This window comes from Urocampus carinirostris, chromosome 3, assembly GCF_059441175.1.
Source record: "Urocampus carinirostris isolate Australia breed hairy pipefish chromosome 3, RoL_Ucar_1.0, whole genome shotgun sequence".
NCBI lineage: Eukaryota > Metazoa > Chordata > Actinopteri > Syngnathiformes > Syngnathidae > Urocampus > Urocampus carinirostris.
The window spans coordinates 24,900,675-24,916,131 of NC_142351.1; the positions used below are offsets into that span (position 1 = coordinate 24,900,675).

At 38.7% G+C, this 15,457-nt stretch overlaps 1 protein-coding gene across 2 annotated transcripts; it reads right to left on the reverse strand.

Moving 5' to 3' along the window:
- Nucleotides 1–1,109: 1,109 nt before the first annotated feature.
- tnfrsf9a (tumor necrosis factor receptor superfamily, member 9a) lies at nucleotides 1,110–12,570 on the reverse strand. Of its 2 annotated transcripts, none has more exons than XM_088331209.1 (7): nucleotides 12,338–12,570; nucleotides 7,199–7,318; nucleotides 6,995–7,132; nucleotides 6,847–6,919; nucleotides 4,980–5,071; nucleotides 4,751–4,816; nucleotides 1,110–2,428 (listed from the first exon to the last, which is right to left on the reverse strand). In XM_088331209.1, the coding sequence occupies exons 1-7, from the start codon at nucleotides 12,480–12,482 to the stop codon at nucleotides 2,316–2,318; spliced, it is 747 nt and encodes a 248-aa protein (XP_088187335.1). In that variant the 5' UTR covers nucleotides 12,483–12,570; the 3' UTR covers nucleotides 1,110–2,315. The 2 variants fall into 2 exon arrangements, with proteins under 2 accessions (XP_088187335.1, XP_088187334.1); XM_088331208.1 differs by having other exon boundaries at nucleotides 4,751–4,903.
- Between the last annotated feature and the right edge of the window lie 2,887 nt (nucleotides 12,571–15,457).

Sequence of the window (15,457 nt, forward strand, 5' to 3'; positions counted from 1 at the left end):
AGCCTGCCTGGCAAGGTCTGGAGAATAAGGGTGAGTCAGAAGGTCGAATTCACCAGGAGATCTTGATTCATCAGTTTATCTACGTTCCTACCCTCACCTATGGTAACAAACTCTGAGTAGTGAACAAACGAACAAGATCCCTGATGTAAGCGGCTGAAATTAGTTTTTTCTGCAGGGTGGCTAGACTCTCCCTTATAGATAGAGTGAGAAGCTCAGTCATCTGGGGGGATTCATTGTAGAGCCATTGCTCCTCTGCGTTGGGCGTAGCCAGCTGAGATGGCTCCTGGACGTTTACCTCGGGAGGTCTTTGCCCCGCGAACAGACCTTGGATTAGCAGTACTGAATGGCAATGTCAATTATATAGATTTCAATGAAACTAATATCTCAAGTCTGACACACAAAACAATGCAGGTACAAAAACAAAAAAGGTATGGTCTATCTATTGCACCCTGGTGATCCTCCAAGGGGGATAAACATTTGTGAGGCCCCTTCTCACGGTTTCTTATTTTCCTCGTGCTGAGGTTTTGAGTTTTTCCTTGCCCGCATGTTGGTATAAGATCAGGGGAAGGTGTAATTGTAATCCTGTGCAGTCCTTTGAGACAGCTTGTGATTAAGGGCTATACAAATAAATGGGACTTGACTAGACTTGGTTGCTTGTGCCTTAAGGCACCCAAAAAAACATCCACCGTTTGAGAGGATCTTTTTAGCTTGAAAGAAGAGAAAATTTAAAAGAATTGTGTACTTTCCTAATAGGCATCCCTTTTCTACTTTTTTATAAATTGTTTGTTTGAATACAAAAGCATGTTTGTGCATGCCTGGATTTTTTTTAAATCAGTGTGTGTATTGTATTACATTCAGGAGGGAATCTGTATCTTTCTTTTTATTTTTTATTAAAAGAAAGTAAAACCATTTGTTGTGAATGTCCCTTTGGTTTATATATAGGAAAGCTGTGCTCATGTTTGACAATCATTAACGTTGGTCTGTAAACGCACAAACAGCAGCAATAAAACCTACGCAGCATTTCTGTGTGATTAATGTCCATGCACAAAACAAAACGTTGCTGTGAAGATAACCTTTGAGCTTGGAGACAAAAGGAAAGGAAACTCTCCGCTTTGACTCAGACACTTTTATTTTCCGTTTTTTGGGCTAGAGCATTAAAAAATATATTCTGTGAAATAAAACGCTGAAATGTTATGTCAAATAAGCAAATATTCAAGGAGGAAATCTTTAACCCGTAGGGGTCTTTTTCTTATTGTTCTCTTTCTCCTTAATGAAAACAAATAACTGAGATAAGCTATGTAAGTCAAGAATATCCCCTTCCTCTGATGGTACTCACTTCCCGTGCAAATGTCAAAAGACAAAAGAAGTACAGGATACACTAAAGTGGGGGCGGGGTAATGACTTCCGTATCATTTTTTGAGCCTCTCAGCTGACACATGTGCGTCACATTTCCTCTGCAGGCGGAAAACAAGACACTGCATTTTTACTCTGTAGCCCCCCAAAACCCTGCTATTTCCTGCTAATCCTTTTCAGGATCTCCCTCAACCTGAGATGAACCCCATCTGAAAATCCAGGCGATTATCTATGACCCGATACAGTGCAGGATGTTAGCAAGCGAGTCCCAGCTTGCCCGTGGTGTCGACAGGCTCAAATAGACTAAATCTCTTTAAGTTTTTCCTAAAAGGTTGGATTGACATTGAATGAGGCAAAAAAGCTTTTAAGAAAAGGTTGCTCAATAGCGAATTGTAGAACCTTTCATGTGTCAGAGGCGATGGCGCCATCATTCCAATGTGAAGTTCTATAATTAGTGTGCGACCGAAATCTGCCACCCACAAAATTGAAAGAAAACTGCCAACAAACATCAACGACATAAACTGTACAGTAAGACCAGGGTTAGTAGGGTTACTTTAACTTGATTACTTTCAATTACTTTTGGATTACTCCAATACCAAATATGCTAATAAAAGACAAAAGAAACTAAATATGAATAAAATTACTCAATTTTGTGCGGGCTTGGGGGGTATTGGAATACATGGAACGGCAAAAATGATGTTGGCAAGCTGTTTTGATTTATTTTAATTTTGTTTCTGTCGCATTTTACGTTAGTTTTGCCGGAGATCAAAGAGCTCAAAGCCAGGAGAGAAAGCTTACCACCTGTTGTGAGTCATAATTGTATTCGTATTTAGTTTATTTTGCCTTTTATTAGCATATTTGGTATTGGAGTAATCCAAAAGCAATCGAAAGTAATCAAGTTAAAGTAACCCTACCCAACCCTGAGTAAGACGTTTGCTTCCTGCAGAGTATCGAAATGCAATTCACACAAGTTGGTCCCGAGAGTCTTTGGAGACTACAGAGTCCAAAGTGCTCTCCTGCTCCTCCTGGGCCTCATGGAAGCTGCATTCAGTCGCAATTAAAGTCTTTGGATAATCTAAAGAGAGAAGAAGTGGAAATCAAATACTTGATCGTTGGAATGAATGTATGTGTGACACATGAAATTGTGCAATTTAATATTTGAAATTAAATTTCAGACAATATACTTTGAATGCATTTTGGAATCGGAAGAAGTTATCGTCTAGCACAAATGTTCCCCACCAGGAGGATAATTAGTCCGTTCGTTCAAGGTCACAATTTTGTTACAAATATGTTTGCGAACGGTTGTGTTTGACAAATACTTGCGATCGATTCAAATTATGAATATATTTGAGGGGAAAAACGCTTCATTTGATGCTTGATGGGGGCTTTATTTCATTCACTTGCGTTATCAATTGGGCAGTAATGATTCCATACAGTCACTTATTCAATACAAGAAAACATTGCCGTGTGTTGCCGAGCTACAGTCCCCAATTTGGCCGCGAGAGGGCATGAGCGACGCCACAAAAACAGATGTTTATCGAATATGTTGGTATTTTTGGGGGGTGCCTTGACACAAAACTTAGCAAAAGACACTTGCAGAGACCTAAACTAAAACTTTGTGAATTTTCACAAAAATCGGTATTGCCGTTTTGGAGCCTATAAGTCACATACACACACACACACACCGGTGCTTAATGTACAAAAAGTTTAAAGTCTACATTTTTCTAAAAATTAATTACTTTTTAGTACAAAATGTTGAACTATTTTTGGAAGTGATTAAAGTGACAAAAAATGCAAACTAGGGCCCGCAAAACAAGAATGGTGAAAATAAAATGAAGATGTATATTAACAAATATAGTACTAGTAGTAAAAAAATAGTTGCCATTGTCCCCATTGTATGTCTGCAATAAAAATACTACTAAAGTACAACACAATTACTATAAAACTAAATATCAAAATTAGTGCAGGGTCTAACATATTTTGTCTCCATTGAGATTACAAAAAATACTATTGAAATACTTAAAAAAATACTACAACAATAATACCATGATACAAAAACACCATTACAGAAATATTACAACTAATTTCTACAAAAATACAACCACAGTAATATAAGAAAATAATAGTACTAGATACGAGTATGGAAATACTTTAAAATCTACAGAAATACTCCAAAAATGCCACTTCAGTAAAACTATAATATACACTACTGCTACATAAATATTACAATAGAAATACTTCTACTGAAATATTCTACGAACATCTTCCAAAAATGTACTATGGAAATACTAAAAAATACAAGTACAGTGTTACTACTGTATAAATTATTTAAAATAAAAGTACAGTAATACTATAAAAATACTACTGGAGAAATACTACTGAACAAAAGTACAATACTATATAAATACTACTGTAGAAATACTTAAGAATAAAAGTACAATAATATAGAATACTACTGTATAACTACTAAAAATGAAATTACAGTAATATTATAAAATACTACTGAATGAATACTCCCGAATAATATTGTAAAAATACTACTGTAGAACCATTTCAAAATAAAAGTACAGTAATACTAGAAAAATACTCCTGTAGAAATACTCTTGAATAAAAGTACAATCATATTATGAAAATACTATTGTAGAACTACTACGAAATAAAACTACAGTAATCTTATAAAATACTAATGTAGAAACACTCGGAATAAAAGCACCATCATATAATGAAAACACTACTATAGAACTACTTCAAAATAAAAGTACAGTACAGTAATACTAAAAAAATATTACTGTACAACTACTTCAAAATAAAAGTACAGTAATACTATAAAAATACTACTGTATAAATACTACGGAATAAAAGTATTATCATATTATGAAAATACTACTGTAGAACTACTTCAAAATAAATTACAGAACAGTAATAGTAAAAAAATACTCATGTAGAAATACTACAAAAAATTACAGTAATACTATAAAATACTGCAGAAATACTACAAAAATTGTACTATGGAAAATGGTACACAAATACTACTGCAAAAATGAAACGATGGAATGAAATGGACTCAACTATTTCAAGGCAAATTGGGTATTCCCGACGCTGTGTTGTTCACATTTTCGTTTTTTTTTTTTTTTCCTTTAGATTTTGTAATCCAGCATTTTTCATTTTATAATAGCCTTTCCTGTGCTTTAATAACACAAAATGAGTTTTGAAAATGCTATAATTTTTCGGGGTGCTTGGGTTGAATTAAAGCGAGTTTGTTATGCCCATGATTCGCAGGTACAGTTTGTGGGACCGAGAAAGAGGGGTGGCTTTTTAATGCTGTTGTTTTACACCCCTGAACGTCACAAATAAACTCCGATTTAATATTTAGCAGCACAAAAACGTGTCAAATTACCCGCATCTTGCGTTGCCGACTGGATTTTGACTTGAGTCTTCTTTTTGATCCTGATGCAGTACAAAGCTACGATAAGAGAGACGCATAAAGCTATCAGGCACAAACTGGGGAACACAATTAAAATGGGCTCCAAACGTTCTTTGCGATCAGATTCTGAAACACACAAGCGGATGTGAATGACGCCAAAGATGTAATTTTCCCGAACCGCTAAAAGGAAACTGTATCGTACCGGCTTGCTTCAGACTGTGTGAAACATTGGCGCACTTGATGTCACTGAACGCATCGCCCCGGCCCACGATTATCTCATGTGGATTGGGACACCTTAGAAATGAAAAATATTTGGAAGGATTTTATGAATGGATCAACAAATGACAGATGACTGTTATACAGTGGTGGGCCGTCAGGGCCTGCAAGGCCTTATCTGCTTGCCTACAAAAAAGATCTGATGTGATGTTTATTGAATCTTATCCAAAAATACATCTCAAAAATAATTCCAAATTCTTTGTCAGCTTTTTTTCATGTATTTTTTTATTTTAGGTGCTCTCCTATTCAAGCATTTAACCAATTACATTCCCGCCATTACTTATTACCAGGGTCAGAGATCTACCCAGAGGCCTTCACAATCGGTTCTTCATTTCCTGAGGCATGAAACAAGTTTTGGTAGCTATTTGTTCAGCAAATCAGATTTGGAGTTAAACGACCTTTCTAGAAGGCCAAGGAAAATGTCAGCAGTTTCACAAATTATGATTGGCTAGGGCAGGGGTGTCAAACAGGTGGCCTGCGGGCAGGATCAGTCCCGCTAAGGGATTGAATACGGCCCGCGAGACAACGCTGAGGGAAGCGCAAGAGAAAACGAGCTGCAGGTATATAAATAAATAAATTGATGTTGCCAAAGCCAGGTGCCTCTTGCAAAGACGCTGTAGTTGTATCTGTCTCTCTGTCTCCTTTTCTCTTTCTTTGTTCCTCTCTGTCTCTTTCTCTGTGTCTTTTTACCAATCATTTGCTCTCTCTTCCCTTTTTCATTTTCTTTCTTTCTCTTTTGCTTTCCTCTTCTCTCTTTCTCCTCTTGTCTCTTTCTCTCCTTCCCTTGTCTCTCCTCTCTCCCTCTATTTCATTTTGGATTTCTTTCTCTCTCTTACTTTCCCTCTCTCTCACTGTTACTCTTTTTATCTGGTTTGTTTCTCACATTCTCTCTCTCTTTCTTTCCTTTTCTCTCCCCCTCTTTCTCTTATTTTTTTCCCTTTCTTTTTTTCTCTCTATTGTTCTATCGTGTGGCCCCCGGGTTAAAATGAGTTTGACACCCCTGGGCTAGGGGGTGGTAACGAAAGAATCACAAAGAAAAAGTGAAGAAAAAATAAATCGGATAAAAACATATGCTAGAAATTCGACAGGACCGGCTTTCGGCATCAGCTTCGATGGCGAGAGGAAAGAAATTCTTGATTAAATTAAAACGCAGGAATAATCTGAACGACAGGGTAATTGAAATATTTTTAAGGAAAAAATGGAGGAGGGAATAAAAAGGATTTTTGCTGGGTAAAGTGTGGCTATATTCCTAAATAATATTATAATAATATTGATGCTTTTGTATGTGTCGCTGCAGTGAATGTGTTGCCATAAAATATTTATAGAGGGTTGTATTGATTCTGAAGTATCACCACCAGGGTTGGGTAGGGTTACTTTAACTTGATTACTTTCAATGACTTTTGGATTACTCCAATACCAAATATGCTAATAAAAGACAAAATAAACTAAATATGAATAAAATTATGACTCACAACACATGGTTAGCTTTCTCTCCTGGCTTTGATCTCCGGCAAAACTAACATAAAATGCGACAGAAACAAAATGAAAATAAATCCAAACAGCTTGCCAACATCATTTTTGCTGTTCCATGTGTTCCATTACTCCCCAAGCCTGCACAAAATTGAGTAATTTTATTCATATTTAGTTTCTTTTGTCTTTTATTGGCATATTTGGTATTGGAGTAATCCAAAAGTAATCAAGTTTAAGTAACCCACCCAACCCTGATCACCACTGAAGACCTAGGTGTGAAACCCACGACCCACCACTGCCTTTATACGATTAAAAAATCTGACTTGTTACTCCAAGGTTTACACTTCTGATGAATTTGGTCATTGAAGGTTCCGCTTGAACATGTTCTGCAAGATCCTGGCAAAAAGAAAAGGCCGAATGTTTACGCGGTCATAAAACGCAAATGGTGAAAGAAGGCAGCTTTAAGTATACGTTTTTCGTTGGGTTCCTCGCCTCTGCCACACTTCTTGACGCAAAAAGAACAGCCGGCGTTGCCGCAGACCAGCCCCTCCTTGCACCCGCACTGCGTGTCCGTTGTGGGGGTGCATGCTTTCTCTAGAACTTGAGCACCTGCGTGGTGAGAAAGCGCACGCTTGAAGACGAAAAACAAAATGGGGGGAAAAAAAAAAGACCGACCTTCACACTGAGTGCACCTGGAACATTTGTAGTCTTTAGGATTGAGCGTGTAGGTTTGGCTCTCGCAAGGCTTGCAGAGATCTTGAGGATCCACGCCGCACTCCGTTATCAGCCGGTTGCCTTTCCATAACAAAAACAAAACAAAGATTGCTTATTTTGCGTAACATCGCTGCTGTTAGATTAGGCCTCTGGGATTCGATCTGCCGTCAGAACCCGAACAGATGGAGGACGCAGACGCGTAACGTTTTCTGCTAAGCTTTATTTTACGGGAATGGGGCAGTCATGCGCGTGAACACAAACGCCAGGGATGCGGCTACCGCGAGGCGAAAGAAGTGAGACAGAGAAGTCAGAAGCAGACGAGACAGATGGGACTGATACAGGACACACAGGTAGATACCGGACGGGACAGTCGGGATCAATACCGTACAGGATGGGACAAAGTGGATCGATACCGGATACCGAAGACTGGAGCAAGTTACCGGACAGGACGAGACCGATGGGATCGATACGGATACTGGAGACTGGAGCACGATATCGGACAGGACGAGACAGGCGGGATGGATATCGGATACTGGAGACTGGAGCAAGATACCGGGCAGGAGAAGACAGACAAGATCGATATCGGATATTGGAGCAAGATACCGGACAGGAGGAGACAGGCGGGATCAATACCGGATCTTGGATACCGGACAGAGTCAAAACACAAGTCTTGCAAGTGCAGAGGTTTGTTGGTGGACTGGCAAGGAGTGAATGAGAGCACTGAGTTTAAATAGGAGGGAAGCCAATCAGCCAATGAGCCGCAGCTGGCGCCAAACGGGCGGGGCCAAGTGAGGGCAATAGGCAACCGTGACATCTGCAACCTCAGTGGAACTGTTTGAATCTAGACTTAAAGATGCTCGACACTTCTATTCTATAGCATACAGTGCATCCGGAAAATATTCACAGCGCTTCACTTTTTCCACATTTTGTTATGTAACAGCCTCATTCCAAATTGAATTAATCTAATCTCTTATCTCAAAATTCTACACAAAATACTCCATTATGACAATGTGAAAAAGTTTTTTTTTTTACTTTTTTTTGAATTTATTAAAAATAGAAAACTAAGAAATCACATTTACATAAGTATTCACAGCCTTTGCCATGAAGCTCAAAATTGAGCTCAGGTGCATCTTTTTTTCCACTGATCATCCTTGAGATCTTTCTACAGCTTAATTGGAGTCCACCTGCAGTAAATTCAGTTGATTTGACATGATTTGGAAAGGCACACACCTGTGTATATAAGGTTCCACGGTTGAGTGTGCATGTCAGAGCACAAACACCAAGCACGAAGTCAAAAGAACTGTCTGTAGACCTACAAGACAGGATTGTCTTGAGGCACAAATCTGGGGAAGGATACAGAAAAATGTCTGCTGCTTTGAAGGTCCCAATGAGCACAGTGGCCTCCATTATTCGTAAATGGAAGACATTTGGAACCACCAGGACTCTTCCTAGAGCTAGTCGGCCTTCTAAACTAAGCGATCGGGAAAGAAGGGCCTTAGTCAGGGAGGTGACCAAGAACCCAATGGTCACTCTGTTAGAGCTCCAGCGTTCCTCTGTGGAGAGAGGAGAGCCTTCCAGAAGGACAACCATCTCTGCAGCAATCCACCAATCAGGACTGTATGCTAGAATGGCTAGACAAAAGCCACTCCTTAGTAAAAGGAACATGGAAGCCCGTCTGGTATTTGCCAAAAAGCACCTGAAAGACTCTCAGACCACGAGAAACCAAATTCTCTGGTCTGATGAGACCAAGATTGAACTCTTTGGTGTGAATGCCAGGCGCCATGTTTGGAGGAAACCAGGCACTGCTCATCACCAGGCCAATACCATCCCTACAGTGAAGCATGGTGGTGGCAGCATCATGCTGTGGGGATGTTTTTCAGCAGCAGGAACAGGCAGACTAGTCAGGATAGAAAGAAAAATGAATGCAGCAATATATAGAGATATCCTCGATGAAAACCTGCTCCAGAGCGCTCTTGACCTCAGGCTGGGGCGAAGGTTCATTTTTCAGCAGGACAACGACCCAAAGCACACAGCCAAGATCTCAAAAGATTGGCTTCAGAACCACTCCGTGAATGTCTTGGAGTGGCCCAGCCAGAGTCCAGACTTGAATCCGATCGAACATCTCTGGAGAGATCTGAAAATGGCTGTGCACAAACGTCTCCCATCCAACCTGATTGAGCTTGAGACTTATTGCAAAGAAGAATGGGCAAAACTGCCTAAAGATAGGTGTGCTAAACTTGTGGGATCATATTCAAAAAGACTTGAGGCTGTATTTGCTGCCAAAGGTGGATCAACAAAGTATTAAGCAAAGGCTGTGAATACTTATGTAAATGTGATTTCTTAGTTTTCTATTTTTAATATATTCAAAAAAAGTAAAAGAAAAAAACTTTTTCACATTGTCATAATGGAGTATTTTGTTTAGAATTTTGAGATAAGAGATTCAATTAATACAATTTGGAATGAGGCTGTAACATAACAAAATGTGGAAAAAGTGAAGCGCCGTGAATACTTTCCGGATGCACTGTATGAATAATCTGTATTCTCTGTTGACAATATCTGTATTATTTGTTATTGCAACATCCATTGCAGCATGGTCAGTCTGGAAGGGGGATTACCTCATGTGCAGTCCCTTCTCAACGTTTGTTTATGTTCCTCATGTTGAGTTTCTTGAGTTTTTCCTTTCCCTCATGTTGGTTTTAGATCAATGTAATAATAGTCTGTACTTTACAATAGTTTGTGGTCAGCCCTTTCTGACTCTTTGTGATTCAGGGCTATACAAATAAACATGACTTCACTTGACTCTCAAATATTAAATGAAGACTTGAGCTGACCCACTAGGTTGCTGTGACCTTATCCTTGGCTTTGGCGCCTCACTATCTAAAAGCACTCTTGCACCCTTTAGCACCATTGGGTCTCACATAGACACATTGGAGAGTCTGATGCTTGACTGGGAATCAAACCCAGGCCGCGGCAGTGAGAGTGCCTAATCCTATCCACTAAATCCCCGGGGTGATGGAATACAATAAAATTGAACGAAAAATACAAATAAATACTTACAATGAGAAAACATTTCTCTCAAAGGTCAGGATTTATCTTTACAGGGACACATTATAATGTCTGCCACATCATTTTTATTTTACATATATTTATTTTACATTTATGACGACATTATACATCTGAAGCTTTCTTTGAATATTATAGTTTGGCCCCAAGTGACCTGTTAAGAGTTTATTCATACCAGTCAACTCACAGTATATGATTTTCCCATGCTTTATGTTTGTTTTTTTTGTTTTTTGATTGCGTCCCCCATTCAATGATTTTGTAAAGATTTGCCTTTTTTTTTTTTTTTTTTAGGCCAATCTGGTTTATCCCAAACTGGATTTAGTTTTTGGTTTACTCCAATTTGGATGGTCTCGGTTACCGGTAGCAACGTAATCGTAGATCGTCAGTATTATTACGGTACACTAAGCAAGTGTTATCCTCGATCAAGCATTTATTTCAAACTAAATTTCGACCGTTTCTGATAGAGTAAAACCATCTGTAAAACAAAATAAGTCTGTGAAATCCTGAACAGCTACGGTTGATAGAATAATGTGTATTATTTTTCATACAGTCTTAAAGCACGACATTGTCAAGGGGTCTTCATTTTCTTCATGCTGAAGTTTTTGGAGTTTTTCCTTGCCCTCATGTAGGTTTTAGATCAGGGGATGGTGAAGTCTGTGCAGCCCTGTAAGACTCCTTGTGATTAAGGGCTATACAAATAAACATTACTTAATTATTACGACTGTTTTTTATATTTTGTTTTCTTTGAAATCTTTATGACATGTTTACCCTGAGTGCCAATTCTAATTTCGTTGCATACAATGTTTTAAAAAAGTATATAACCGATGATAAAGAATATTCTATTCTATTCTATTCTATTCTATTCTATTCTATTCTATTACAAGCAACACTAAATTTACTGCAACAGTTGAAGGACGTAAGAAATATACTGAAAAAAAGGTTTAGTTGTTTCAGTGGTTAAATTAAACTTGTCTACTGTTTTTTTTCATACTCTGGCTCACTGTGAGTAAATAGGTACTGCGTTGTTTTTGTGAGGCTTATCATCGAGCGATGAGTGGAATTGCAGTCATCAATTAGGGGGGAAAATCGCTAGGGTATGTTTTATAGTGTGGCTCCAAGTGAACTGTTATAGTTTGTTTCACCCTAATGATAATACCCGAAGAATATCGGTCCGATAACCATACCTGTCAACCTGTACGTTTTTGCAGTACAAAGTAAGTTTATTACGGTTTGATGCTACTGTGCGCATGCGTCTGCAGCTGAGGATTTCCCATCATGCATCATTCCGATCAGGGGTTGATCAAGTACATTTTGAATACATATGGTCTTAAAAAACATCGGATTTCATGTGGTAGTTGAGTAGTGAAAGAAAGTCTGTCTATTTTTAGAGAACCAGCTATTTCTGCTCAACTCATTAAAGAGAGCAGGCTCTCAAACGGCTCACTTGCTTTGATGCATTATATTACGTATATTATTATGTTGTATAAAGAAGAAAAAAAAGCAAGTATAAGTGTAGAAAATGAAAATAAAAAAAGACAGGTTTGTGGTTATCCTTTAATCAGTATATTACAAACAATAATTTAAAGCAGAAAACGAATTCATAATTTGAATAGGAGAATGTATTATTCTACTTAATTATATTTGCATGTATGTTTTCCTTCTACAGTGAACGTTCAAGCTACTTCATTTTTGAATTTGTTTTATTATAAACCTCATTCATGTCGAGCAACTCAGTATCTCACAACAAAATGTTAATTAACAATATATATGATATAACGAAACACATGTACAATATAACATGTTAAACTACATAAATAAACATGTTTGAAAAAAAATATGGTGTAAGATTATAAAATACAACAGTTTGTAAGGGCATGGAGCTGTGGAGGTTGACAGGTATGCTCTTTCGAAGGCTTATCTAGAGACCTATGTCATAAACGAAAGATTACAGCTCGCCGGTGACCACAAACTCTAGCAGAATCAAAGGATTGAAGCGCAGAAAGTCTAAAACCCATTTGATGAGTCGAAGGAACTCACCCGGGTGACATTCGTCGCAGCAAACCGTTCCCGGCCGCTTGCCGAGTCTCCAGCTCTTGCATCCTCTCGGCTCCGCGCAGCCTCCGGTAAGGAAAAGCAAGAGGGGGAGGAAGAAGAAGAGGAGGCGGGACGCGGGTACTTCCATGCGCCTCCCTGGATCGCACTTGTGTTCTAGAGTGCGCTGGGACGATTCGTGTTTGTGCCTCCAAGCTTTATTGGCGTGCTCATGAAATGCTCGAGCGGATTTTGAACAGGTTGTCAAAAGGGCGGGACTTGTGACCCTTAAACCAAGCGAAACAACAATTCAAAGCCATCGAATTCAAGGGAACATAAAGTGTTGTAGAAATACAGAGAAAACTAACAATAACAAAATAAAGAGAAACAAAAGTAACTGTGTTTCATTCAACACAAATGGGAGATTCTTTAGAATATTATATCTAGCTATCTACCTTGGTCATATCCCTCAAGAGGGGTGACCGACAGCAAAACAAACACATACAGTAACAAAGTAATGACAAAAATAAAAGGGGGAAAAATTAGCAAAAAACACACACTCACACACAAACATTTTTGGATCATGGCCAACCCAAATGCCCAAACACCCAAACAAGTCAAGCACCTTGGCACCCAAGTTGGTCATGCTTTCGTCCCTCCAGATGAAACGGGACACAAGAAAGCGGCCATGTCACTCGGGTCAGGGTGACACAATGCACTCTTCAGATCCCGACAGCTTTCACTGGTTTACCCCTGCCGCATCATAGAGGTGCCCTGTCCATCCCTTAGAACACGGCCAAATATCCCACTATCCTTTTACATATATATATATATATATATTATATATAGATTATATATCTCATCTCATCTCATCTCATTAGCTGCACCGCTTATCCTCAGTAGGGTCGCGGGGGTGCCGGAGCCCATCCCAGCAGTCATCAGGCAGTGGGCAGGGGACACCCTGAACTGGTTGCCAGCCAATCGCAGGGCATATATATATATATATATATATATATATATATATATAAATTATATATATTATTGTATATTATATATATATTATTAGTCAAACGTAAAGAGACAGTTTATGATACTTAGTGCCACGTAGTGGTACAAAAAATATTTCGCTCAATATTTCGCTTGAATAATAGGCAAAATTACATGAACTACTTTATCAATGTGAATTTTTAATTTGTCATAGCTCGAGGCAGCACGGCAGCCATTGGTTCGTGTGTGGCACAGTTCTGAGGTCATGGGATCAAACCTTCCTGTGTGTAGTTTGCATGTTCTCCCCGTGTTTGCGTGAGATTCTTCCAGGCACTCCGGTTTCCTCCCACATTCTAAAAACATGCGTGTCAGGCTGATTGGCCGGTCTAAATTGTCAATAGGGGTGAATGAGCGAGTGAGGTGTCTGTCACTGTGTGTGTACCCTGCCCACTGCTCGAAGATGGCTGGGATGGGCTCTAGCAGCCCCGCGACCCTACTGAAGATAAGCGGTGCAGATAATGGATGGATGGATATCATAGCTCTGGAAATTTGCATTTCTTTTGCATAGTGGAATCCATATCTAGAAGACGAGCATCTTGCTGCTACAAGTACCCAAAGCGCCCAAAAACTCGCTGTGTGTTGAAGGCGATAGGACATTCCGATGTCTTCCTTTCCGTGACCAGACCGAGTATTCGAACTTCGAAAAATACAGCTGGAAAGAAGCAATGCAGTTGAGGACATTTCTTACAAAGTTTTGAAATAAAGAAAAAACAGAATAAAAGTAAAGCTGAACACACTCAGGACCAATCAATCAGGGAAACGCCCTCTCACCAAGAGGCCGGGGGTGCCCCCCCCCCCAAAAAAAAGGCAAGCAAGTATTTCTCTGGTCCTCCTTTAGAGTGAGGTATATTTGCACAAAAAATGGAACCCGCAGCACAGACACGCATAACTCAAATAACAAAAATTAGAGGAATAATACTTGTCTTTTCGAGACAGGCAAGCTTCTTTGGAAGTTGAGGTGAGGGTATTAATTTAAAGAAATATATCATAACAAGGATAATAAGGAAATGGGAATATAATTCCGTATACCAGTGTATTTGCTATTCGGGATCTGTAATAGAATCAAAAATCCCAATTATTTTTCTTCGACCTTTATATATTTCTTAACATCCATTTCTACATCAATGGAAATACTCTCAAGTAGTCATCGGTACAAGTACCAGCAATACAAAAGACAGCTAATTGTGAATACATATTTCTGCTTTAAATTGATTGAAACTAATAAGCTCCTATCCAGATCTTAATAAAAAAAATGGATGCTGATATCGGCCAGTGTCACAAATACTCTGCGATATCTTAAAATATGCTATCAGCACTGATCTCCTGGTAATAAAACATGCCCCAAGCCATGGATGTTTTCAAACAATGTAGTCAATCCCGATACTATGAGTTGAGACTTAGTCATGACCTGATACCTGGTACTGATGCTGACTCCTCCTGAGTCACAACACCATAACACTCAATGGGATTATCCTTTACCACACATTAAATGCAGTTTAAGTTTTATTTGTTTCAATTCTGCTCATAAGAAAAAACATGTTTTATGTCATCTTGAGCCCGCCTCTATTACTTTATGACCTCACCTAAAAGAAAAAGTCCAACACTTACAGTAATAGCTGCTGGTTACTGCTCACCTTGCACAATGTCTGACCTTTTCTTTTTTCTGCACTATGATGATTATGTTTGCACCAATGCATATGCTGACTATTTTTTTTTCACTATAATGACTTTTGCACCAAATGCAATATTGCACAACCCTTACGATACCAACGGTATTTCGATAACAACTGTATGTTACATCCCACATGCCCACATTTCTTGTGTAAATACCATGTAAATTATAACTATAGCCTTATCCCCCTTGTTTTATAACCTTATCTTCTCTGTTCCTTTATCTTCTTGGCTCATACCTCACTGTGAATGTGTAAAACTGGAGTGTCATGCCCAATTTCGTTGTCACAATATGTTAACCCATTTTGTAACAATGACAATAAAGGTATATTCTATTCTATTCTTAAAGGTTAGGTTTGTTCTCATCAAAATGAAGTATTAGGTCAAATTTGTTGGTTTGACTTTTCT